Here is an 18,503-nt window from a genome sequence, read left to right as displayed (position 1 = left end):
GCGCCTCCAGCTTATGACCTTCACAGGGTCGGGCTTCTTTCTGAACCAAGTTCACACGCCTCAGTGCCTCGTTGGGCTCCCTCCACACGGTGGCTTCCACCAAAGGCCGGAGTGTCATGGCCACAGAGCTGGGAGGGCCGCTGAGCATAGCGTTCAGCGTTTTCATTCTTCTGGAGCAGAGGTTGGCAAATGACAACCCGTGGGCCAGTCCGGTGTGCCATGTGCTTTTGTGAAGTTCTGTGGAGCGCGGCCAGGCCCTTTGCATAGGGGTCGGGCTGCTTTTGTGCTGCAGTGGCAGAACTGAGTAGTTGGAGCAGACCGCGTGACCCACAGCCTGTCGCCCTGGGCCCTTGGCCGGCACAGTCAGCTGAGCCCTGCTCTAGAGAGGCTCCGCCAAGACGGGCTTCATTCACCTCAGCACAGGGATCAGACCACTGTGGGTCCCAAGGGTCGAGAACGAAATGTAAGTGGATTTCGTGTGGAATGTAGAATGGAGGAGATTTGAAACAGGAAGCTGGTTAGGGAGGACTTCTGTGAGGGCCCCATGGGAGACGGGGCTCAGCAGCCACAGTCTCCCTGTTCCCTTTCGGGGCTCAGTGGCTACAGCCTCCCTGTTCCCTTTCGGTGGTACTGAACGTATGATTGTGGACAGATCAGTGCAGTGTAGAAGGAGGGAGCAGGGTGCCGAGGGGCCGCGAGCACTCCCCAGGCAGGCCCGGTGCAGGACCCGGCCTTCCTCATGGACGGCCGCCTGCAGAGCAGGCTCGTGTGTGTGTGTGTGTGTGTGTGTGTGTGTGTGTGTGTGTGTGTATGTGTCTGTCCCACGGTGTGTGTGTGTGTGTGTGTGTCTGTCCCACGGTGTGTGTGTGTGTGTGTGTGTGTCTGTCCCACGGTGTGTGTGTGTGTGCGTGTGTGTGTGTGTGTATGTGTGTGTATGTGTCTGTCCCACGGTGTAAGCCAGCGTCATGTGGTTTCTCAGGGGCCCCCCCCAGTAGACAGGTGAACTGGAACGTGGGGCGGCCCCATAGCTCGTGCCACCTGGAAGACTGTGGTCGGCCAGCACCAAGGGAGGAGGGACCGGCCTGTGTGCACCTCGGGGGGAGGAGCACATTCAGTGTGTTGGCTCCACTCAAGGGCCTCAGCTTGGCCAAAGGGGACGCCTCCGCTGGCCACGAGTTCTGTACCGTCATCAGCTCTCCTTCACTGACAGGAAGGTGTTCATGCCAAGCTGGAGTCAAAATCTACTCAGGCAGATGAAGGAGGCGAGCGTATCAGTGAGAGTGCTGAAGAGGCTAGACAGGGCGGTGAGAGATGTGACAGGAAATTGTGGCCTTTTTATTTCCTGCTTTATTTAAAGACTGCCGTTTCCCCTAGAGGAGGTGATGCAGGGGAATAACTCAAGAAGTAATTAAATGGTCTTTTCTTCTTGTCTGTTTATTACGTAGTGTGCTGTGGGGATCCAGAACTTAAGGTGATCCTTTTGATCAGTTACGTTGGTTGGACAGATGTAAAACTTTGTTTAGGTGTTAGGAGTAAAAATCCAGAAAACCTGGAGGTAACAGCCTGTTGCAGCCACTTAGAAACTGACCTGAGTGAAGTGGTGAGAGGTCAGTGCAGAAGAGCCTTGGCAGATCTGGGGGAGGGGGAGCGTCCTTCTACGTGTCCCTGAAAGAGAGCTTGGGAGATGGCGACTTGCATGCTTCCGTCCTGTTATGGAGTTTGTTCTAGTCTGCTTTTTTGCTGCTGAGCCTAAATGACCCGACCAGTACAACTGTAGAGGAGGAGAAGTTTATTTGAGGGCTCACAGTTTCAGAGAAGGCCAGCTCAATTCCTCGGGACCCAAGGTGAGGCCGATCATCATAGCAGAGTGTGTGGCAAAGGGAAGCAGCTCACATGAGATCAGGAAGCCAAGAGACTCCACTCGCCAGATACAAATATCTACGCCCCAGGGCCTACCTCCTCCAGCCACAGCCTGCCACTCAGTTACCACTCAGTTAATCCCTATCAGGGGATTTATCACAGTCAGGTTAAAACTCCTATGACCCAATCATTCCTCCTCTGAAACTTCTTGCATTGTCTCACGTGAGCTTTTGGGGGACACCTCACATCCAAATCATATCAGAGTTTATTTGTGGGAGTTACTATGTAACACAGTTTCTCTAGTTTTCAAAACTAGTGCAGATTTGTAAATATTTTCAGTATAATGTCAGAGCTGGCCAGGATCCCTCTTTAGCTTTCTGGCAATCGGGACACTTAATTTAGAAATTGAGTCAGGGCAGTCGAGCCCAGGACAGGGTGTGGAAGGATGGTGGTTTTGGTGGAAGAATGAACCGGTTTCCTTTACCTTGACTTCTCTTTTTCTCATTATCCCTTTTCTTGCTACTTCTGTTTCTCCCTGTCTACCTTGCTTGCCAGCAGACTCCTGTGATTTGCCCCTTGGGGCCGCTCACACCTGGATGCAGGATGCGTGACCCCTGGTGGCCAAGGCAGGGATTGTCACCAGGCTGTGCTCAATAGGCAATGACAGCTTGGGTGCATTTTCTGGGTTATTTGAGCCATAGACCTGGGCAAAAAGCAATGGAAAGTTTTTTTTTTTTTCCTTATCTAAATTATGGGTTTGTGTGTGTGTATTTTTTTTTTTAAAGTCCTTCAGGTTCCCGACCCTCAACACCTAAAAGTGATTCAGAGTTGGTCAGTAAGTCGACAGACAGGTCAGCCCAGAAGAGTAACCTAGAAATGCTCTGGCTTTGGGGAGAGTTGCCACAAGCAGCAAAGGTAAGTCTATTTCCCTCTATTCTGCCCCACACTGAAGATTTCCATCATGGCCAAGAGATGTAACTGTAGGAGCTATTAGTACCCGAAACCATACTGAACACCAGAATTGCTTTTTTGTGCATTACCAAGATTGTAAAAAGGTCTTGCACTTGTGTATTTTAAACATGTAGGATCACTCTTGGATCTTCATTTTATATCACAACTAAAAGCAAGCTATAAAACAAAGGGAAAAAAAAACAACCTTATACAGAAACCACACTGTCCAGAAGCCACAAACAAAAAGTCCCTCCCCGTGTTACTTCTTGCAAGGTCAGTGGTGACAGGAGAGGTGCCATGGGGAGAGACGCTTGGAGGCTGAGCCCTCGAATCCAGGGCTGAGTGAGCTGTGAGGGCCAGGATCCACATGTTCCTGTGTCCCTCAGACAGATGTGGGATGGGACACTGGGCTGATAGAACAGAGAGGAAAGACGTGGGCCTCACAAACCAGGAAACTCTCAGGCTTTGATCCGTCATTGTTGATGGAGCTCTGAATCCGAGTCTTTGAACAAAAAAACAGAAGCAGCTGCGCGTGTGAAGAGGAGGCCCGGGAGGCCAGCCAACGCCCCTCTCCACCACGCGCAGCCAGTTGACCTCTGTGTTGTTTTCTGTAAAATGAGAGAAAACAGTAGGTTCGAGGAGAGACTGCGTGCAGAGTGTCTGCGTGCAGAAGCCCTCTAGATACTTGCTTGCTTTCTCCTTGTTTGTGCCACTTGCATGCTGAGCCTGATTCCCAAGCTGCACAATGCAGTGGGCTGACATCAGGTACACAGCCGTGCCAGCAGACAGGTTTCTAAAAGTGTGAAGTGGACATAATCTTTTCTTTGAAGAAATCTTATCTCGTATTCCAGTGCATTATAAACATATTGAGTTCTATCATATTGCCAGCTTTTTAGAAAAACCTTGAGATCCTTGGCAGAGGTCATAGCCTCCTGCACCCCCAGTGAACGTTGTGAGAAGGAATGGAAGGGTGAGTCAGGATTGGAGACCTTCCTTGTAGCTTCCTGTGGGCAGCTTTTTGGAGGGAATGTCTGTTAGGGCTGAAGCTGTGGATCATCCATTAGCTTCTATAGAAATGCTGGTTCTCTGCCCACGAGCTGTAGTGCTGACCCAGCCGGTGAGCTTAACAGATTCCCCTCTGTCTGTGGCTGCTGGAGGCAGAGTGTGAAAGTGCAGGCACAGACCAGTGGCATTGCTCTTGTCCGTGGTAGACACTGCGAGATCAGATGCAGAGTGAATGCCTTCTCGTCCCTTCCTACCGGAAAACAGCATTTGGGTTGTTGTTGGAATACTGTTTTTCATAGCTGGAAATCCCTAGTGCAGTAGAATCAGAAATGAGATTTTCCTTCCCATTTGAACCAGTCACCTCTAAATCTTCACTTGCTCTCTTGCGATTTAGGGGTGAGCTTTGTATTGAAATGCAGTACAAACATACACAGATGGCAAGTGGGAGCTCAGGGAATTTTTGCAGTGTGAACTGATCTAGGCGCCCTGCTCTTGGAGGGAGAGGCAGGAGTGGGCCAGCAGCGTGGAGGTCCACCCTGGCCTCTCCCCCTCACAAGGATGAGCATCCTGTCTGTAGTAGCAGAGATCAGTTTTGCAAGATTCATCCTTATCATTGGGAGTGGTAATGCATTTATTCTCATCACTGTGAAATATCCCATCACGTGTCTGCTTCTCATTCTGCTGAGGGACTCTGGGTTGCTTCCGCTCATTGTCTGTTACTGATCTCACTTCTGTTCGGCTTCCAGGCTTCTGGGCAGGTGTGGAAGTCCCTGGGTGATTCCTGAAGGTTGAGTTTCTGCTACAGATGACTTGTTTTCCTTTGGGAACTCAGTTTTTCTCTTTTCCCATGTTTGGACCTGTTCTCAAATCTCTCTCCTCCTCTCTCTCCCTCTCTCTTTTTCGGTCTAGTCATCTTCTCCACACAAGATGAAGGAGTCCAGCCCTCTGAGCAGCAGAAAAATTTGTGATAAGACTCACTTTCAGGCCATTCACAGCGAATCTTCAGATACCTTTAGTGACCAATCACCAACCTTGGTCAGGGGGCCACTTTCAGACCAGAATAAGCCTCCCTTGGAAATGCAGTTTGTGAATGAGGAAGACCTGGAGGCCTTGGGAGCGGCAGGCCCGCCCCTGCCTGTGGCTGAAGAGCTCAAGGCCCCCGCGGCCAGTGCAGCGCCCACAGCAAGCAAGATGGACTCTCCTTCCAGGAAAAGGGGTACGAGGCCCGCACCCCGCTCCTTCCCCAGACTCGCACTCCCCGGGCACTCAAGTCCTTCCTCCCAGGGCCCAGTTCAGAAGGCCTCGAGGTGGAGGGGAACCAGGACACCATCGCATCTGATCTGCTCTTTTGCTGAGCGTGCAGGTTGAGTGTCCCTCAGCCTGGGAATTCGGGGGCCACCGATGTCAGAGCGTTTTGGGTTTTGGAAATAGTTGTGTAGACCCCACCAACTGAGCATTCCTGTCTGGAAATGGGCAGTGCTCCCCGGGGTCACGGCAGTGGCGATGTTGTCGAGCCTCGTCCTTGTTCCTGGGTGGCTCTGTGCGGTTTTCGAGATTTGTCTGAACCCGTCACACAGTCCTCTCTCTGCCAGGAGTAGAGAAGAAGTCTGAAGTCCTGGCACACAGCGACTGGCTGTGCCCAAGTTAGGATGCTGTGCCTCAGGGTGTTGATGAAGGCGGGGATCATTTAGTCACAGTGTGATCATACCCTGGCTCCAGGGCGCCCGGGCGGGCACACCTCAGACTGAGCGCAGCCCTGGGACTCCTCAGGGCCACGCAGTGGTGTGTGCCTGGGCCTCCGGGCAGACCCGGGCAGCGGGCCCTGCACCCTCTGACTCGGTTCTGGGGGACGTGGGGACACATCTGCACACTGCTCAGATGCTCTTCCTGGAGGCGGGGTCCGCGGGGCTCTCTGGAGAGCACTTTTCTAGCTGCTTCCATTTGCTCCTTCAGATAAACGAAGCAGACACCTCGGTGCTGATGGCGTCTACTTGGACGACCTCACAGACATGGATCCTGAGGTGGCGGCCCTGTATTTTCCCAAAAAGTAAACTTTCCTGCAATTCCTCGTGTCATTTTCTATGATCTGAGCATTCATTTGCGTGGGTCCCGCTTGTGAGGATGATGCTCCCAGCAGCGGGAGCCGCAGCCCCACTTTCCCTACCTGTGCGGGCCTTCTGGGGCAGGAGGGCCGGGGCTGGAGGCCGGGTTGCACCGGAAGCCCGGGACCTGCTGGGTCTTGGCAGCCAGCGGCCACAACCCAAGGAAGAGCTTGTGCGACTCTCTTCTGCCCTCCCCGGGAGGGTTTCTGGTGAGGTCCCTGGGCTGCAGGGAGGGCTGTGCCTGGAGGGTGCCAGCCGGGAACAGTGCCCGCTGTTCGGTGGGTTAGGAGAACGTGACAGGTGGCAGATGGGCTTTCTCTTCTGAGGCAATTCATTTACCTTTGGGCGCATTAGTGACAAACTTGTCCTGAGGAATCACGTGGGACCCAAGAGGGGGACCCTCAGCCGTTCCTGCTTTTCCTCCTCCAGCGGAGACCCTCCTGGACTCGCCAAACACACCAGTGACAACGGAGCCCGGTCAGCCAATCAGTCCCCACAGTCTGTGGGCAGCTCGGGCGTTGACAGTGGCATGGAGAGCACCTCGGACGGCCTGAGGGACCTGCCGTCCATTGCCATCTCCCTCTGCGGGGGCCTCAGTGACCACCGGGAGATCACCAAAGGTACTGTGGCTGTGGCACCAGCTCCGCCCCGAGTGGCTGCGGAAGGCTGGGCAGCCGTGATGAGTTTGTGTCAAAGGCAGCTTTACCCTTGGTGGTGGTAGATGATGGCCAAGTGGCTCTTTGCTGCTCCTGTCCCCAAGTTCCTGGCTTGCTGCTAGCTGGCCTGGGGGTTCTGTTGGTTGCACGTGTCACGTGTCACGTGTCGACCTGGGGGTTCTGTTGGTTGCACGTGGCATGCGTTGACCTGTGCCAGTTGGTCCTTCACAGTGGACTGCATTCTGCCGCTCTGTGGCGTCTTTCTGAGACCACACATTTAACAGCCAACCCCAGTGTGTTCCTGAGATCAGTGGGGACCCGTTGGAGGCATGGGGTGGCTGGTGTCCTGCTGGCACCCCCTCCCCAGTGTGCATGCAGCTGGTGGGGGGACAGCAGGAGAGGGACAGGCGGGTTACTCTGGGTGGGTGCTCAGGAGTGTCTTATCTGTACAGAGGAGGTCACCAGCTCTGAGGAGAGACCCCGTGGTCTCAGGATTCTCAGGTACGTGTTCAGGCCAGTCTGGGTTGCTGTCACGACCAAGGTCATTTTTCTCTTGGACAGAGGTGAATCTCTGCCAGGTCTTGAAGGAGTGGGCATGCGTTGGGGCCACGTCAGAGCCCTGGCTAAGGCCAAGGCACTGTCCAGCTGAACTGGGAAGTCAGGTGGAAGCCAGGGCTGTAGGCTGCAGCCCCTCACGGAGTGTCCTTCCGGTCCTGCTGCCTTCTCGCCTGCTCTGGGCAGCGGTGCTGCCTCCTCCTTGAGGCGGGCATGGTCAGCACTGCCTCACGCTGTCAGCCGCTCCTCCCACAGGCGACAGCAGCCAACTCCACAGCTGCTCATATCGAGCACTCTGCTTTCCCCTGTGACCTTGTCTGTCCTCATGACCCCTAGGAAGTTGTCCTCATTCCCGAGCTACAAAGGAGGGGGCTCGGCCTGGGGGGAGTCAGTCGCCCCAGTCACCCACAGGGTGACTAAGGTGAGGAAGCCTGGCCTCCCAACCTCATGGCCTTCCGTCTGTGCGACGCCTTCCCTGTGCTGTGCAGGCTCGGGCCCTGCTTCCTTTACGTCTGCACAGACGCTGCCCCAGACTAGCACAGCTGCCTTTTGCAGATACGTCGCATAGGCTCGTGCGCACAGTTGGGACACGTATGCTCTTAGGAAATACTTGTGAGTGAGCGTGGGCCAAACTTGCTTTGTGTTTCTTTTATTCCTTCCGATGCCATCGTAGATGCGTTTTTGGAGCAAGCCGTGACCTATCAGCAGTTTGTGGACAACCCTGCTATCATCGATGACCCCAATCTTGTGGTGAAGATCGGGAACAAGTGAGTACCTGTTGCAGGTTGTCCTGGCAGCAGTGTGACACAGGGTCTCTTGTGCCCTCCAGTCCAGACACCTGCCTGTTAAGCTTTAAAGTGATGATGCACAGGCTTGGTTCAGCGTTGGCAGAAGTGAGGTCCAGCATAGCTGATGGGTCGAGGCATGATCGGCCTTGTGGGTTGCCCCATCCATCTGCACTGGACTTTAGACTGGTGGCGTGAAGCTCTGGAGCTAGTCTGCAGCCTGGACCCTGTACAGTACACAGAACAGCAGAGTAGCCTGCTCTTCAGAAATGTCTCATGCAAGGCCTCGGGAGGCAGGTGTTTCCGCGGACTTCCCCGAGCAGAAGTCGTGGACGTGTGGTTTATTCACTTAGACTGCCTGGCTTCCCCCTCCTTGTAGTGGGGCAGGAATGCCACCAGCATCTGGTGGCTGGTGCAGTCCCTGTTGGAACTTACGGTGTCACTTAACATCAGGTCTGGCTGTTTATCCTGCTGCCATGGTCGCAGCTGGGCTCCTCGCTGGCCACTGGGGCAGGACAGAGGAGGGGATCCCCAGTGTGATGGGTCTGTGGAGAGGGCAGGAAGGGAGCAACAGTATTGGGCTCTTTGAGGACATCACTGGCATTCCTGAACTTTCTATGGCACTTGGCATGATATTAGGCTATTTGTCTAGCTGGGTGTAGTGGTACATGCCTATAATCCCGGCGACTTGGGAGGCTGAGGCAGGAGGATTGCAAGTTCAAGGCCAGCCTTAGCAACTTAGTGAGGTCTCAAAATAAAAAATAAGAAGGATGTAGCTCAGTGGTAAAGTGTGCTTGGATTCAGTCCCTAGTACCAAAAAAAAAGAAAGAAAAGAAAGAAAGGCTTTAGGTTTGAGCCTTGATCTACTGATGTCCGTCTCGTTGTTTTGTTAGATATTATAATTGGACCACAGCAGCACCTCTACTCCTGGCAATGCAGGCCTTCCAGAAACCTTTGCCAAAGGTGAGCTGTAACCCGACAAAGAAAGGGGCACTAAATGATGGCTGTGTGGGTTGGGGCTGGGGGGTTGAAATGGAACATGTGCTTTAGAACCTCCAAGCTGGTTTCGTTGTGCTCTCTTAAAGTCTGGGAGCATGCCAGGTCTCCCTTTTGCACCCTGAATGTCCTCCCTGTCCTTACCAGGCAAACCTCCCAGCTGTGTGGAAGTGCAGATGAGGATGACGGAAGGTTGGGGTGGAGCAGAGGCAGCCAGCAGGCAGAGCCACGTGCCGAGGGGCAGGAGCAGGCAGGGCGAGTGTAGGGCGGCAGCATCCCAGATCCAGGTCTCAGGGCCGAGCCCGACAGGGCCTGGCAGCTTGCAGCCTGCATGTGAGAGTGGGTGAGTTGCTTCAGGAAAGGGTCGAGGTAGGAGGGCAGACCCCTCCCCTGAACCCAGAACCTGTCCAGCCTGCCCTGAGAAGCCCAGTGGACATTTGGCCTGGAATTGTGAACTTTTTCCACATTGTGTCTGCCTACTGGATTGTACTTTCATTTTGCTGTAAGACCCCATCTTAGATTCATTTGTATCCTTGGTGTACTTAGCAAGTGCTGGTGGGGCCAAGGTGTTGTAGTCTAAAAGTTCTAATTGAGGTCCTGGAGGTCGGATCCTACTGCTGAGTCTGTACTGCTTCTCCAACATGTGTGCATGTGTATGCCCGCGTGTGTGTCTCTCTGTGTGCACATATGCGTGCATGCATGCACGTGTGTGTACTTGTATGGTGATGTGCATGTGTGTATGCATGTAAGTGCATGCTTATATGTGTATACTTGCACATGTGTGCTTGCATATGTGTCCACATACATGTATACGTGTGCATGCATGTATGCTTATACATACAAGCATGCACATGCGTGCTTATGCACGCATGTGCATGTATGGGTGTGTGTGCACGGCAGTGTGCATGTATGCATGTGCATATGTGCATTCATATGTGCACACACTTGCATGCATGTACATATGCGCACTTGTACGTTTACTTGTACATGCATGTATGTGCATGTGTGGAGTGTGTGCATGATGGCGTGTGCATCTGTGAGCATTTGTGTATGCATGTGTGTATGTGCATATGCACACTTTCATGTGTGTGCATGTGCATGTGTATGCATGTGTGTGGTGGTGTGTGTGTATTCTGTGTGTATATGTTTGTGGATTCTGAGGCATGGTCTACAGAGTGGTTTTTATGTTGTCCTTGCTAGATTCCTCAAGGTATCCATGGCCTGGGGTAAATTTTTATGTTAAATTTTTCAGATTTCACAAATTCTTAAGAAAAAGATGAATACAATAAAAATATAGATAATTTAGTTTACAGGAAAATAAATACACCTGGCTTTAAAACTTAAATTAGTCCTTGTGATATGAATACCAAACAGGTTTAGGCAGTAATTTTTGGACTATTTGTGGTGGGTGTTTCTCAAATACAGAATTATTTTTATATGTAGAGTTTTTGTCATCTTTTATGGCTGCTGGGATTTGGATCAATTGGAATGGTCTACCTTCCCCATTTTCAAAACTAGTGACAATATGGTCCTGTGTTTTCTTCTAGTACTTCCCTTTATTTTAAATCTTTGCCCCACCTGTATTTTAATATGAGAGGAACGAGGGAGGTTTTAGGAACCTAACCATTTTTCCCCCTGGTGGTTATTACTGGCTCAGGATACTTTTCATTGTAGAAAACACAGTGGCTAAAAGTGGCTTAAATCATATGGTTTATTATGATAATTATTCTTATCATAATAAGCGTCTTCGAGGGTCTGGCTTGGGGCTTGGTTTCTTCTCTGTGTCCCCGGCTTTTCCTTGGCCATCAGGATATAACTGCTGGCCGCTCTCCTTACATGCTGCGCAGAGGGGGCGGCTGCCTCCTGTTTCACTGGCCGAGGCTCCAACACCTCCAGGGCCATTGCCGCAGGTGATGGAGTGATGGGAAAGGCGCAGAGCCGTCAGGGTTTGTCCTGGGCACTCGCCCGGTGGGGCCTGGAGTGGCATGTGCACTGTCTCAGCCTCCCGGACACGTCGCACCCTGGTTCTTGAGCAGAGTTTCAGGTCTGTTGCAGCTCGCAGGGTCTGACAAGGTGGCCGAATTTCCCGATATTGGTTATTAAATAACCTCCCCCTCTGATTGGTGATCACAACTCCATTCCATCCAGTTTCTCTGTGCATTTACATTCATTGCTAAATCTAAATTTCAGGTTTCCTGTTCCCAGGATGTATTTGCTTACGGACCAACATGCATTTTTAAATTACTGTAGCTTTCAAATACCTTTAATAGCCTGAAGGGCTTATGCCTCATTTAAGTACTTCTTGGATGTTTTTGTTTGTTTTTCAAATGAACCTTAGAATCAGGGTGTCTACCTCTGAAGCATCTTTTTCCTTTTTTTTTTTTAACTGGAGGTTTGTTATATTTCCGGGTGAGTTTGCGGGGACAGGGCAATTGATGTCATATTCATGAACAACATACGCATGACTTACGTCTTAGTGTATCAGGGCTTCTTTTGGGTCTGATGAGGATCTTTAGACAGTGAAAAGGAGCAGACTTCAGGCCAAGCCTGTGGATTATTCCCTGTCTACTTGGCTGCTTCCTGCTGGGCTGAAGGGCCTAAAATCATCTTTTCATGTTCCTGGCTGAGGTCTCAGCTACTTGAAAGTTCTGTAAACTGAGGAAATGAAAGGAGAGGACATTTACTTGGGTCCTGGAATTAGCCTCAAGGTAGCTACTGTCTTTGGAAATACTTAGAAGATTATTAATTCATATTTAATCTTCCCCATCAAACTTCCATATATTCAGGGTGTCAATGTGAATTTTCTTTGTAATACTTGTGATTTTTAAATCATATGCATCTAAGTTCAGTTTGTCAAAATTTGGAAACTGACATTTACTAAAAAGTTGTGGGAATTTTTCCTTTTGTTTTTAAAACCATTGTATCCTGTCCATATTAATCATTTCATGTTTTATTTTATAATCATATCATATTGATGGTAACAGTATCTTAATCAGTTAGCCACTTTAGTTTGAGAACTTCCGGTCTTACTAATCACTAATGATTTTTTAATGCTTTCTTTTCTGTTGTTGTCGTGTTGTATTTTATTTGTTGTTTGTTTTTTCTTTAACATCCTCTTAAGTCTTCATGCTTAAGTTACCTTCATGTAATTTTGGACGCCATTAGGTTTTGCTTCTCTAAAATTTTCAATCCACAAATAGTATGTTGTTTTCCTCTGACTTTTTTTTTTTTTTTAATCTTTCTTTAATTTGCATGTATGTTTCTTTTGGTTTGAATGTGCTAAGTCGATCTTTTTTTGGTTCCATTATTTATGTCACCATCCATTTAAAACAGGCCACTGTGGAATCTATCATGAGGGATAAGATGCCCAAAAAGGGAGGAAGATGGTGGTTTTCTTGGAGGGGAAGAAACACCACGATCAAAGAGGTAAGCACAGAAAGCAAAACAGCCTCTGCAGGTTTTGGTTTTGTGTGGCGAAGCTTGTCTCCATGTGCTTACATCAGATTCGCAAGCATCAGCTGCAGCTCTGAGTTTCCCAAGCTGCCTCTGCCAGCAGGGCGTGGGGAAGGTGAGCGGAGGGTGAGGAGCGAGCCAGGTCGGGTTCCTCTGCCTCCGTCACCCAGTAGTTAGGAGCCTGGGTGCAGCCGCTCCCTGCTGTGGCCGTGGGCACCTCTGTCCTCATCCCTGCCTCTCCTCAGGGAGACCGTTCCCTTGCTGATTTCATCTGGCATGCTCTTCTCTTTCACGGTGTGGGACTGAGCCCTGAGTCTTGCCCATGCTCGGCCAGAGCTCGGCTGCGGAGCTGCGTCCCCAGATTTCCCGCGCGAGTCTTCCCCTGAGCTCCAGGCTTCTCACCCAGCGGCTGTCTTACTGTCCACTCCGCTAGGTCCTGTGGCTGCCCCAGTTTAACAGATCCAGAGTGGAGCTTTGCCTCCCCTCTGCCCGATCGATCCATCTGTGGTCTTCCTCTAGCAGCGAGCAGTCAGCATCTCCTTCCAGTTGTCAGGCCTGGCTGGTCATCTTGGAATCTGTGCTTTCACAGAAACCTTGTGTCCAGTCCGTAGAAAGGGTTTCAACGTGATCATTTAATTAGAAGACATTGATGGCGGCCTGATTCCCGTTTGCCTGTCCCCCGAGGAGGTGTGTCTGAGAGATGCAGCTTTGGTTTCTGTCCACATCTGCGGTTCTTTGGGTCCAGACCTCAGCTGCCTTGTGGGCACTCTGCACTGGCTCTGGTGGGCGACCTGCTGGCCTCCCCTCTCCAGCTGCTCCTCCCTCTCCAGCTGCTCCTCCCTCTCCAGCTGCTCCTCCCTCTCCAGCTGCTCCTCCCTCTCCAGCTGCTCCTCCCCGGGCCGCCCTCTCTGAGGGTCCTCAGTAGTTGTCCTCGGGCCCCTCCTGCTTCTAGCCCTTGCCTTCCCTGGCCCTGCACCCTGCCCGTGTGGAGGACCCTTTTCATCTCCCACCAGGCATGCCCTGTCCCCTCCACTGCTGACGAATGGCCAGCCGGCAGACAGCCCCAGTGGGGAGCTTCAAGGCTTTTAAACTCATTATTTCCAAAATGGACCTTCTGGTACGCTAGAGAACTCTTCCTTCCTCGGAGCCACAGATACAAAGTGGCGTCACTGTTGGTTCTCAGGCTGGGTGCCTCCTTCCTCTGGCCCCGCTCCTGTCCCCTCGGCTTACCATGGCAGGTGCCTCTCATGTTTGTCCATTCCTCTCCACCTCCACCCCATAGTCTTGGCTACTGTCATCTCTCCCAGCACTGTTCTCAAATGACCTGTGTAGCTGTTCTCGCCCTCACTTCTTGGTTCTCTGTACTGTAGCTGGATTGTTCTAGTTAGGATACTGGTCCAGTTGACGTTGCTCCCAGCTTAAAGACTTCGGTTTCCAGACCCATATACTTATCCTCTCTGTCTCCGTCATTAACCTTATCTTTACCCTTCTCCTCTCGCTTTCTGTGCTTCAATTTTATTGCTAAAAGTAGTCTACCCCAGGGCCTTTGAACATGTTATTTTCTCTGCCCAGTGTTCTTAGGACCCTTCTCATTCCTTCTCTTATTTAGCCAACCTCTGAAATCCCCCTACTCAGATTAATTTGGTCTACTGTTCTCTGTTCTCGTAGTCTTGCCTATGAGATTTTCCTTCATAAATTGCATTAGAGTTTATGATTATAAATTTGTTAGTCTGATTGTTGAATAGCATGTCTTTTTCCATGAAGGCAGAGACCATGAATAGCTTTGGCTCCGGGGGTGTTCCTGGCGTCCACATTGGACTGAGGGTTTGGCCCGTATTTGTTGAGGGAATGGTGATCACCTTTGGAATGAGCATGTAATGATCAAACCCATCAAACTCAATTACCATTAGTTCAAAGGCAGAAGTTCTGCTGAAGAATTTTATCCCGATCTAGGTGCGCTTTGACATTTTCTGTTAGCACATCTGAGTTTTAGTTTGGGTCCCTTTACTTCTAAGGGCTACAAATAAGGTAGAGCAAACACGTGCTTTCCTGTGGGGAACTGGAAGCAAGAAGGGCTTTCTAGTTTTCTTACTAGAGGGCAGAATGCTCTGTTTTATTTATTTATTTGTTTTCATGGTGCTGGGAATCTAACCAGGGCTTCATGCAAGTCAAGCAAATACTTTTTTGAACTACATCTGCAGCCCTGGGCAGAGTATTTTAGAATTTAAGAGAGAAGTGTATTTCAAAGACCTCTGTACTTTATCCATTCCTATTGGTTTTAATTGAGGGGATGTCACTATGAAGTAAGGGGCATTTATTGAGTCAAACCTTTCTTAAAAAGTAGAAATATACTTATTTCAGACAGGTATATGTTTCTAAACTAACTTAATAAAAACTGTTAGTTGTGGTGGCCAGATTTCCTCAATAAACAAACAAAAGAAAAATAACTTGGGTATGTCATATCAGTTTTTGTGTATTCATGAAAGATTAAAGAGTATTTGAAGTGAGCGTGTATGCGTCGTGTGTTGGAACAGGTACCGTGCGGGGGTGTTTGTGTTGTTCATTTTCTTTATTAAAGTGCTGCAGTGGAAGTGTTAGCCTGTCTCCTAGTCAGAGGATCAAGATAAGGAGGTGTCACTGTGTCCCCTTGCATGTCTCCCTGGCCCCTTCTGACGTGGCTGCGCACCACCAGGTTTGGGCTGGGTATACAGCATCTCCTTCCATCTTCGCTACAGTGCTGGGGATCAGTCACCTCACCCGTTCACAGGTGGGAATCGAAGCTCTGGGCGGGTAGATGACTTGCCCCAGGAAAATAGTGAGAGAAGCAAACCACCTGGGGCTGGGCGTTCTCTTAGAGACCCACGGCTCTCCCCAGTGCACCAAGGAACATTTCCCACTGAGGCTGCAGTACCGAGAGAGAGAGAGATGCCTCAACATTTTCCCCAAGCAAAATATGGTGTGAAAATGTTTTCAAGCATTTCTATTGGCAATTTTAAGAAAATATTTTGAAAACCCACAGGAATCCAAGCAGCCCTTGATAAAAGCATTTGCATGCGCTGCGGTGATGATGGAGTTTGGTTTCGTGCCATGAACACTTATGGATAACACTCATTTCTGTCAAAAATATTTCTCAGCTTAATCATATATTTCTAAGCGAAGGAGTAACTGGGACCTGCCCAAACGAACACAGCCAGAGCCTCCCAGGGCCATCCCTGCGCCGTGTGCCGCTGGGAGGGCCCCTGGGGCCTTGGTCCTGAGGAGAGCCGTGGCAGAGCGTGAGCTTCGGGGCAAGACTCCTTCTTGGTGTCCTTGACCTCCTTTTCTTCTTCTCCAGGAGAGCAAGCCCGAGCAGTGCTTGGCGGGAAAGGGCCGCAGCACTGGAGAGCAGCCGTCGCAGCTCAGCGTGACCACCAGGTACGGCGGGAATCCTCTCCTCGGGGTGCCACTTCTTCCCAGGCCCAGTCCACGCAGGTGCCCCCTGGATGCCGACAGGCCTCACAGCAGCTCAAGTCTCGCCCCTGGGTTTCGGCTCTGGCCTGTGGTGTACTCGGTGACAATGGCCGAGATTGGTGTCCCGTCCATGAGGTGGAGCAGGGCTCCTGCTGACTGCTGTGTGTGAGGTCCCTGTAGCCTGAGAGGAGGTGCCAACCAGCGCGTCGCTCACGGCCCTGGCAGGTGGTGTCCTCCACGTGCCCATGGCGATGTGGTGGTGATGACGGCAGCGATGGCATTCACAGTGATGGGAAAGTAAGGTCCCTTCTGAAGGAACTTGCCTTTCTGTAAAGTCCAACTATGTGCCGGGGCCTCCGTTGATATGGATGCCTGTTAACTTGACTTAGAAGAATTAGGTTTCCGTGGTACCGATCAGTGTTGGTGTTGGTGGTCGTTTGTCTTCAGGCTGAGCTCTGTGGGACTGAGGCAGTCCACTGGCTGTGGTGACCACGTCAACATGCTGGACTTAGGGGTCCGTGCCGGTGGCGTCTCGTATTCATTACTTCACCTCTGCAGCCTCCCATGTGTGAGAAGCCCAGGACGCTGCCTGTTCATGGGTAGAAGTTGCCGGCAGGTGTCGCATCCAGCGCCCGCCGTGCTGCTGGCCCGCGGTGAATGCTGCTGGGGAATGGGTTTCCCCCGCCTGTGGGCTGGTTTCCGGGAGAAGCAGGCTTGGATTTCTGAATTCTGACTTCTGGCCACAGCTCTTTGTCTCAAACTGTTCTCTTTCTGGAATTCTTTGTTGGAAGTGGGAAGCCACATCGGTGACAGGGAGGTAATGTGCTAATCCCTTGTTCTCTATGGAGGAGGCTGGGGAGGGTGCTCAGAACCAGGGACAGCCATTTCTGGATGTGACTGTCCAGGGACTGTACTCATCTGACTGGGACGTTCTTGAAGGGAAACTTGCTGTTTGTGTTGGTTTCCACATGGACCCTGCTGCCTTGTGCCCTCCTGTGACCCAGCCAGGCCCTAGTGGAAGGCCTGGGGACGCTGGGGCTGCTGTTGTCCCTCTGACCCTCTGGCTCTGGCTCTTTCCCTGGGGACAGGCTCTTAAGCACACTGATTGGATACTTTCCCAGGAACCTTGAGTTTGGCTGAGTGAGCTTGGAAGGCAGAACCCAGCAGTGCATGACTGTCCTTAGAAGGGACATGTCCAGCAGCCAGGGGAGAGGCCAGCCGATCTTCAGCAAGTGGCGTTCATTCCTCTTAGTGGCAGATTCTAGCAGAAACAGCAGACTTTGGAGTCGGGTTGATCTGTTGGGAATCATGGTCCTGCCGCATAGTGGCCTCAGGCACAGTACTTCACATCTGAGCAAAGGCGCCAGTGGGGGTTGGAGTCCAGCCGGACTGGAGGAGGAAGCGCAGGAGGTGGCGGCCCCCAAAGAGGGGACACAAGCAAAGACACTCAGCTGCTAGGCTTGAACCAGAGGGTCCGCTGCACTAGCAATGCCCTGTTTCCTGGAATTCTCACGAGTCTGCTGTCCCTGTAACGGTTTCTAAAGAGCAGATGCCAGAGGTGGCACAGAGCAGGACGAGGAGCGGGGTGCGGTCAGCCTCTGTGTGGTCTTTGCCACATCAGTCCACCTCTCAGCATCTCCATTGTGGGGGGCGGGTAGAGTGACCCCGATCCCTGCCTTCTCCCTTCCTGGCTTCCACTCGGGGCTCAGGAGCCCAGCACCTGCCTTCTTCCCGCCTCACTTAGTGTTCACGATAGCTTCGTGACAAGGTAACCCAGGATGCACAGGCCCCTGGGCCAGGCGAGGTCGCCTGGGGGTGTGCGTCCACAGTGTCTGCTCTCCTGTGGGCCGGACCCACCCTGAGGTGCACCAGCCTTCCACCTGGGGAGACGGGCCCAGGCTTAGGGAGGTCAGTTAGAAGGGACCGACGGGGACAACCACTGACAGGCCCCTGCTGTTGTCCCCACTGTGGTTGTTGCCCTTTCTGGTCGTGGTGTGGACCACCCTAGGAGGACACTGGGCAGGCAGAGGGTGGAGGGTCGGCAGGACACTTTGGTACTCTTCCCAGGTTGGGAGATCTGTGTCGTTTCCTAGAACTGAGACGGACCTCCTCACTGTCACGCTCATCTGTTGACAAGAGATGCTGCTCCCTTTACGGAGCTGCAGTTGGACCTTTCACGGTTCTGAATCAGTCAAATGTTCCTTTATCAAACCTGAAAAGTGAGGAATTAACTCTTGTGCAATGGAATTGAGATTTCATGAAATGTAAGACTCCGAAGTCCTCTTGAGAAATATGAGCTTTTCCTTTATACTGGCGTCTTAGGCTTTTAGTCTCCCTGTTGGAGTCGTGCAGATAACTTAAAAAAAAGGCGTTGAAATGTTTTCCTAATTGACAGACTTGATTGACAGAACAGTCCCCAAAGTCCCATAATTGAGCAAACAGCTTGTCACCACACAAATAATTAAAGCACCATTTGAAGAACGTGCACTGTGAGGAGTGACGTAGCGGCTGTTCACAGCCACCCCCGGGCGATGGGAGCCCTCACGTTGTCCTGCTGCTGCTCGCAGGCTCCCTACAAGCGAGTGGCGTTTAATGAGGCTTTGCTGGAGGGGCGCGGGGGCTCTGAATGGGAGGCATTTTGTTCCTGGTGGGGTGGCGAGGGGTGGCGAGGGGTGGCAAGGGCCGGAAGG

At 51.6% G+C, this 18,503-nt stretch overlaps 1 protein-coding gene across 5 annotated transcripts in view; it reads left to right on the top strand.

Moving 5' to 3' along the window:
• Lpin1 (lipin 1) overlaps positions 1-18,503 on the top strand; it is a 112,283-nt gene that overhangs the window by 71,243 nt on the left and 22,537 nt on the right. For all 5 annotated transcript variants that reach the window (XM_047522358.1, XM_047522357.1, XM_047522356.1 and 2 more), the window contains 8 exons: positions 2,646-2,775; positions 4,726-5,032; positions 5,770-5,863; positions 6,348-6,538; positions 7,803-7,896; positions 8,808-8,877; positions 12,244-12,336; positions 15,698-15,777. In XM_047522358.1, coding sequence (XP_047378314.1) covers positions 2,646-2,775; positions 4,726-5,032; positions 5,770-5,863; positions 6,348-6,538; positions 7,803-7,896; positions 8,808-8,877; positions 12,244-12,336; positions 15,698-15,777 — 1,059 coding nt within the window. The remainder of the gene's footprint in view (positions 1-2,645; positions 2,776-4,725; positions 5,033-5,769; positions 5,864-6,347; positions 6,539-7,802; positions 7,897-8,807; positions 8,878-12,243; positions 12,337-15,697; positions 15,778-18,503) is intronic.

Source organism: Sciurus carolinensis, chromosome 13 (assembly GCF_902686445.1).
Source record: "Sciurus carolinensis chromosome 13, mSciCar1.2, whole genome shotgun sequence".
Taxonomy (NCBI): domain Eukaryota; kingdom Metazoa; phylum Chordata; class Mammalia; order Rodentia; family Sciuridae; genus Sciurus; species Sciurus carolinensis.
The sequence above is the reverse complement of the archived record's forward strand: the minus strand, read 5'-3'. Positions and strand labels throughout refer to the sequence as shown.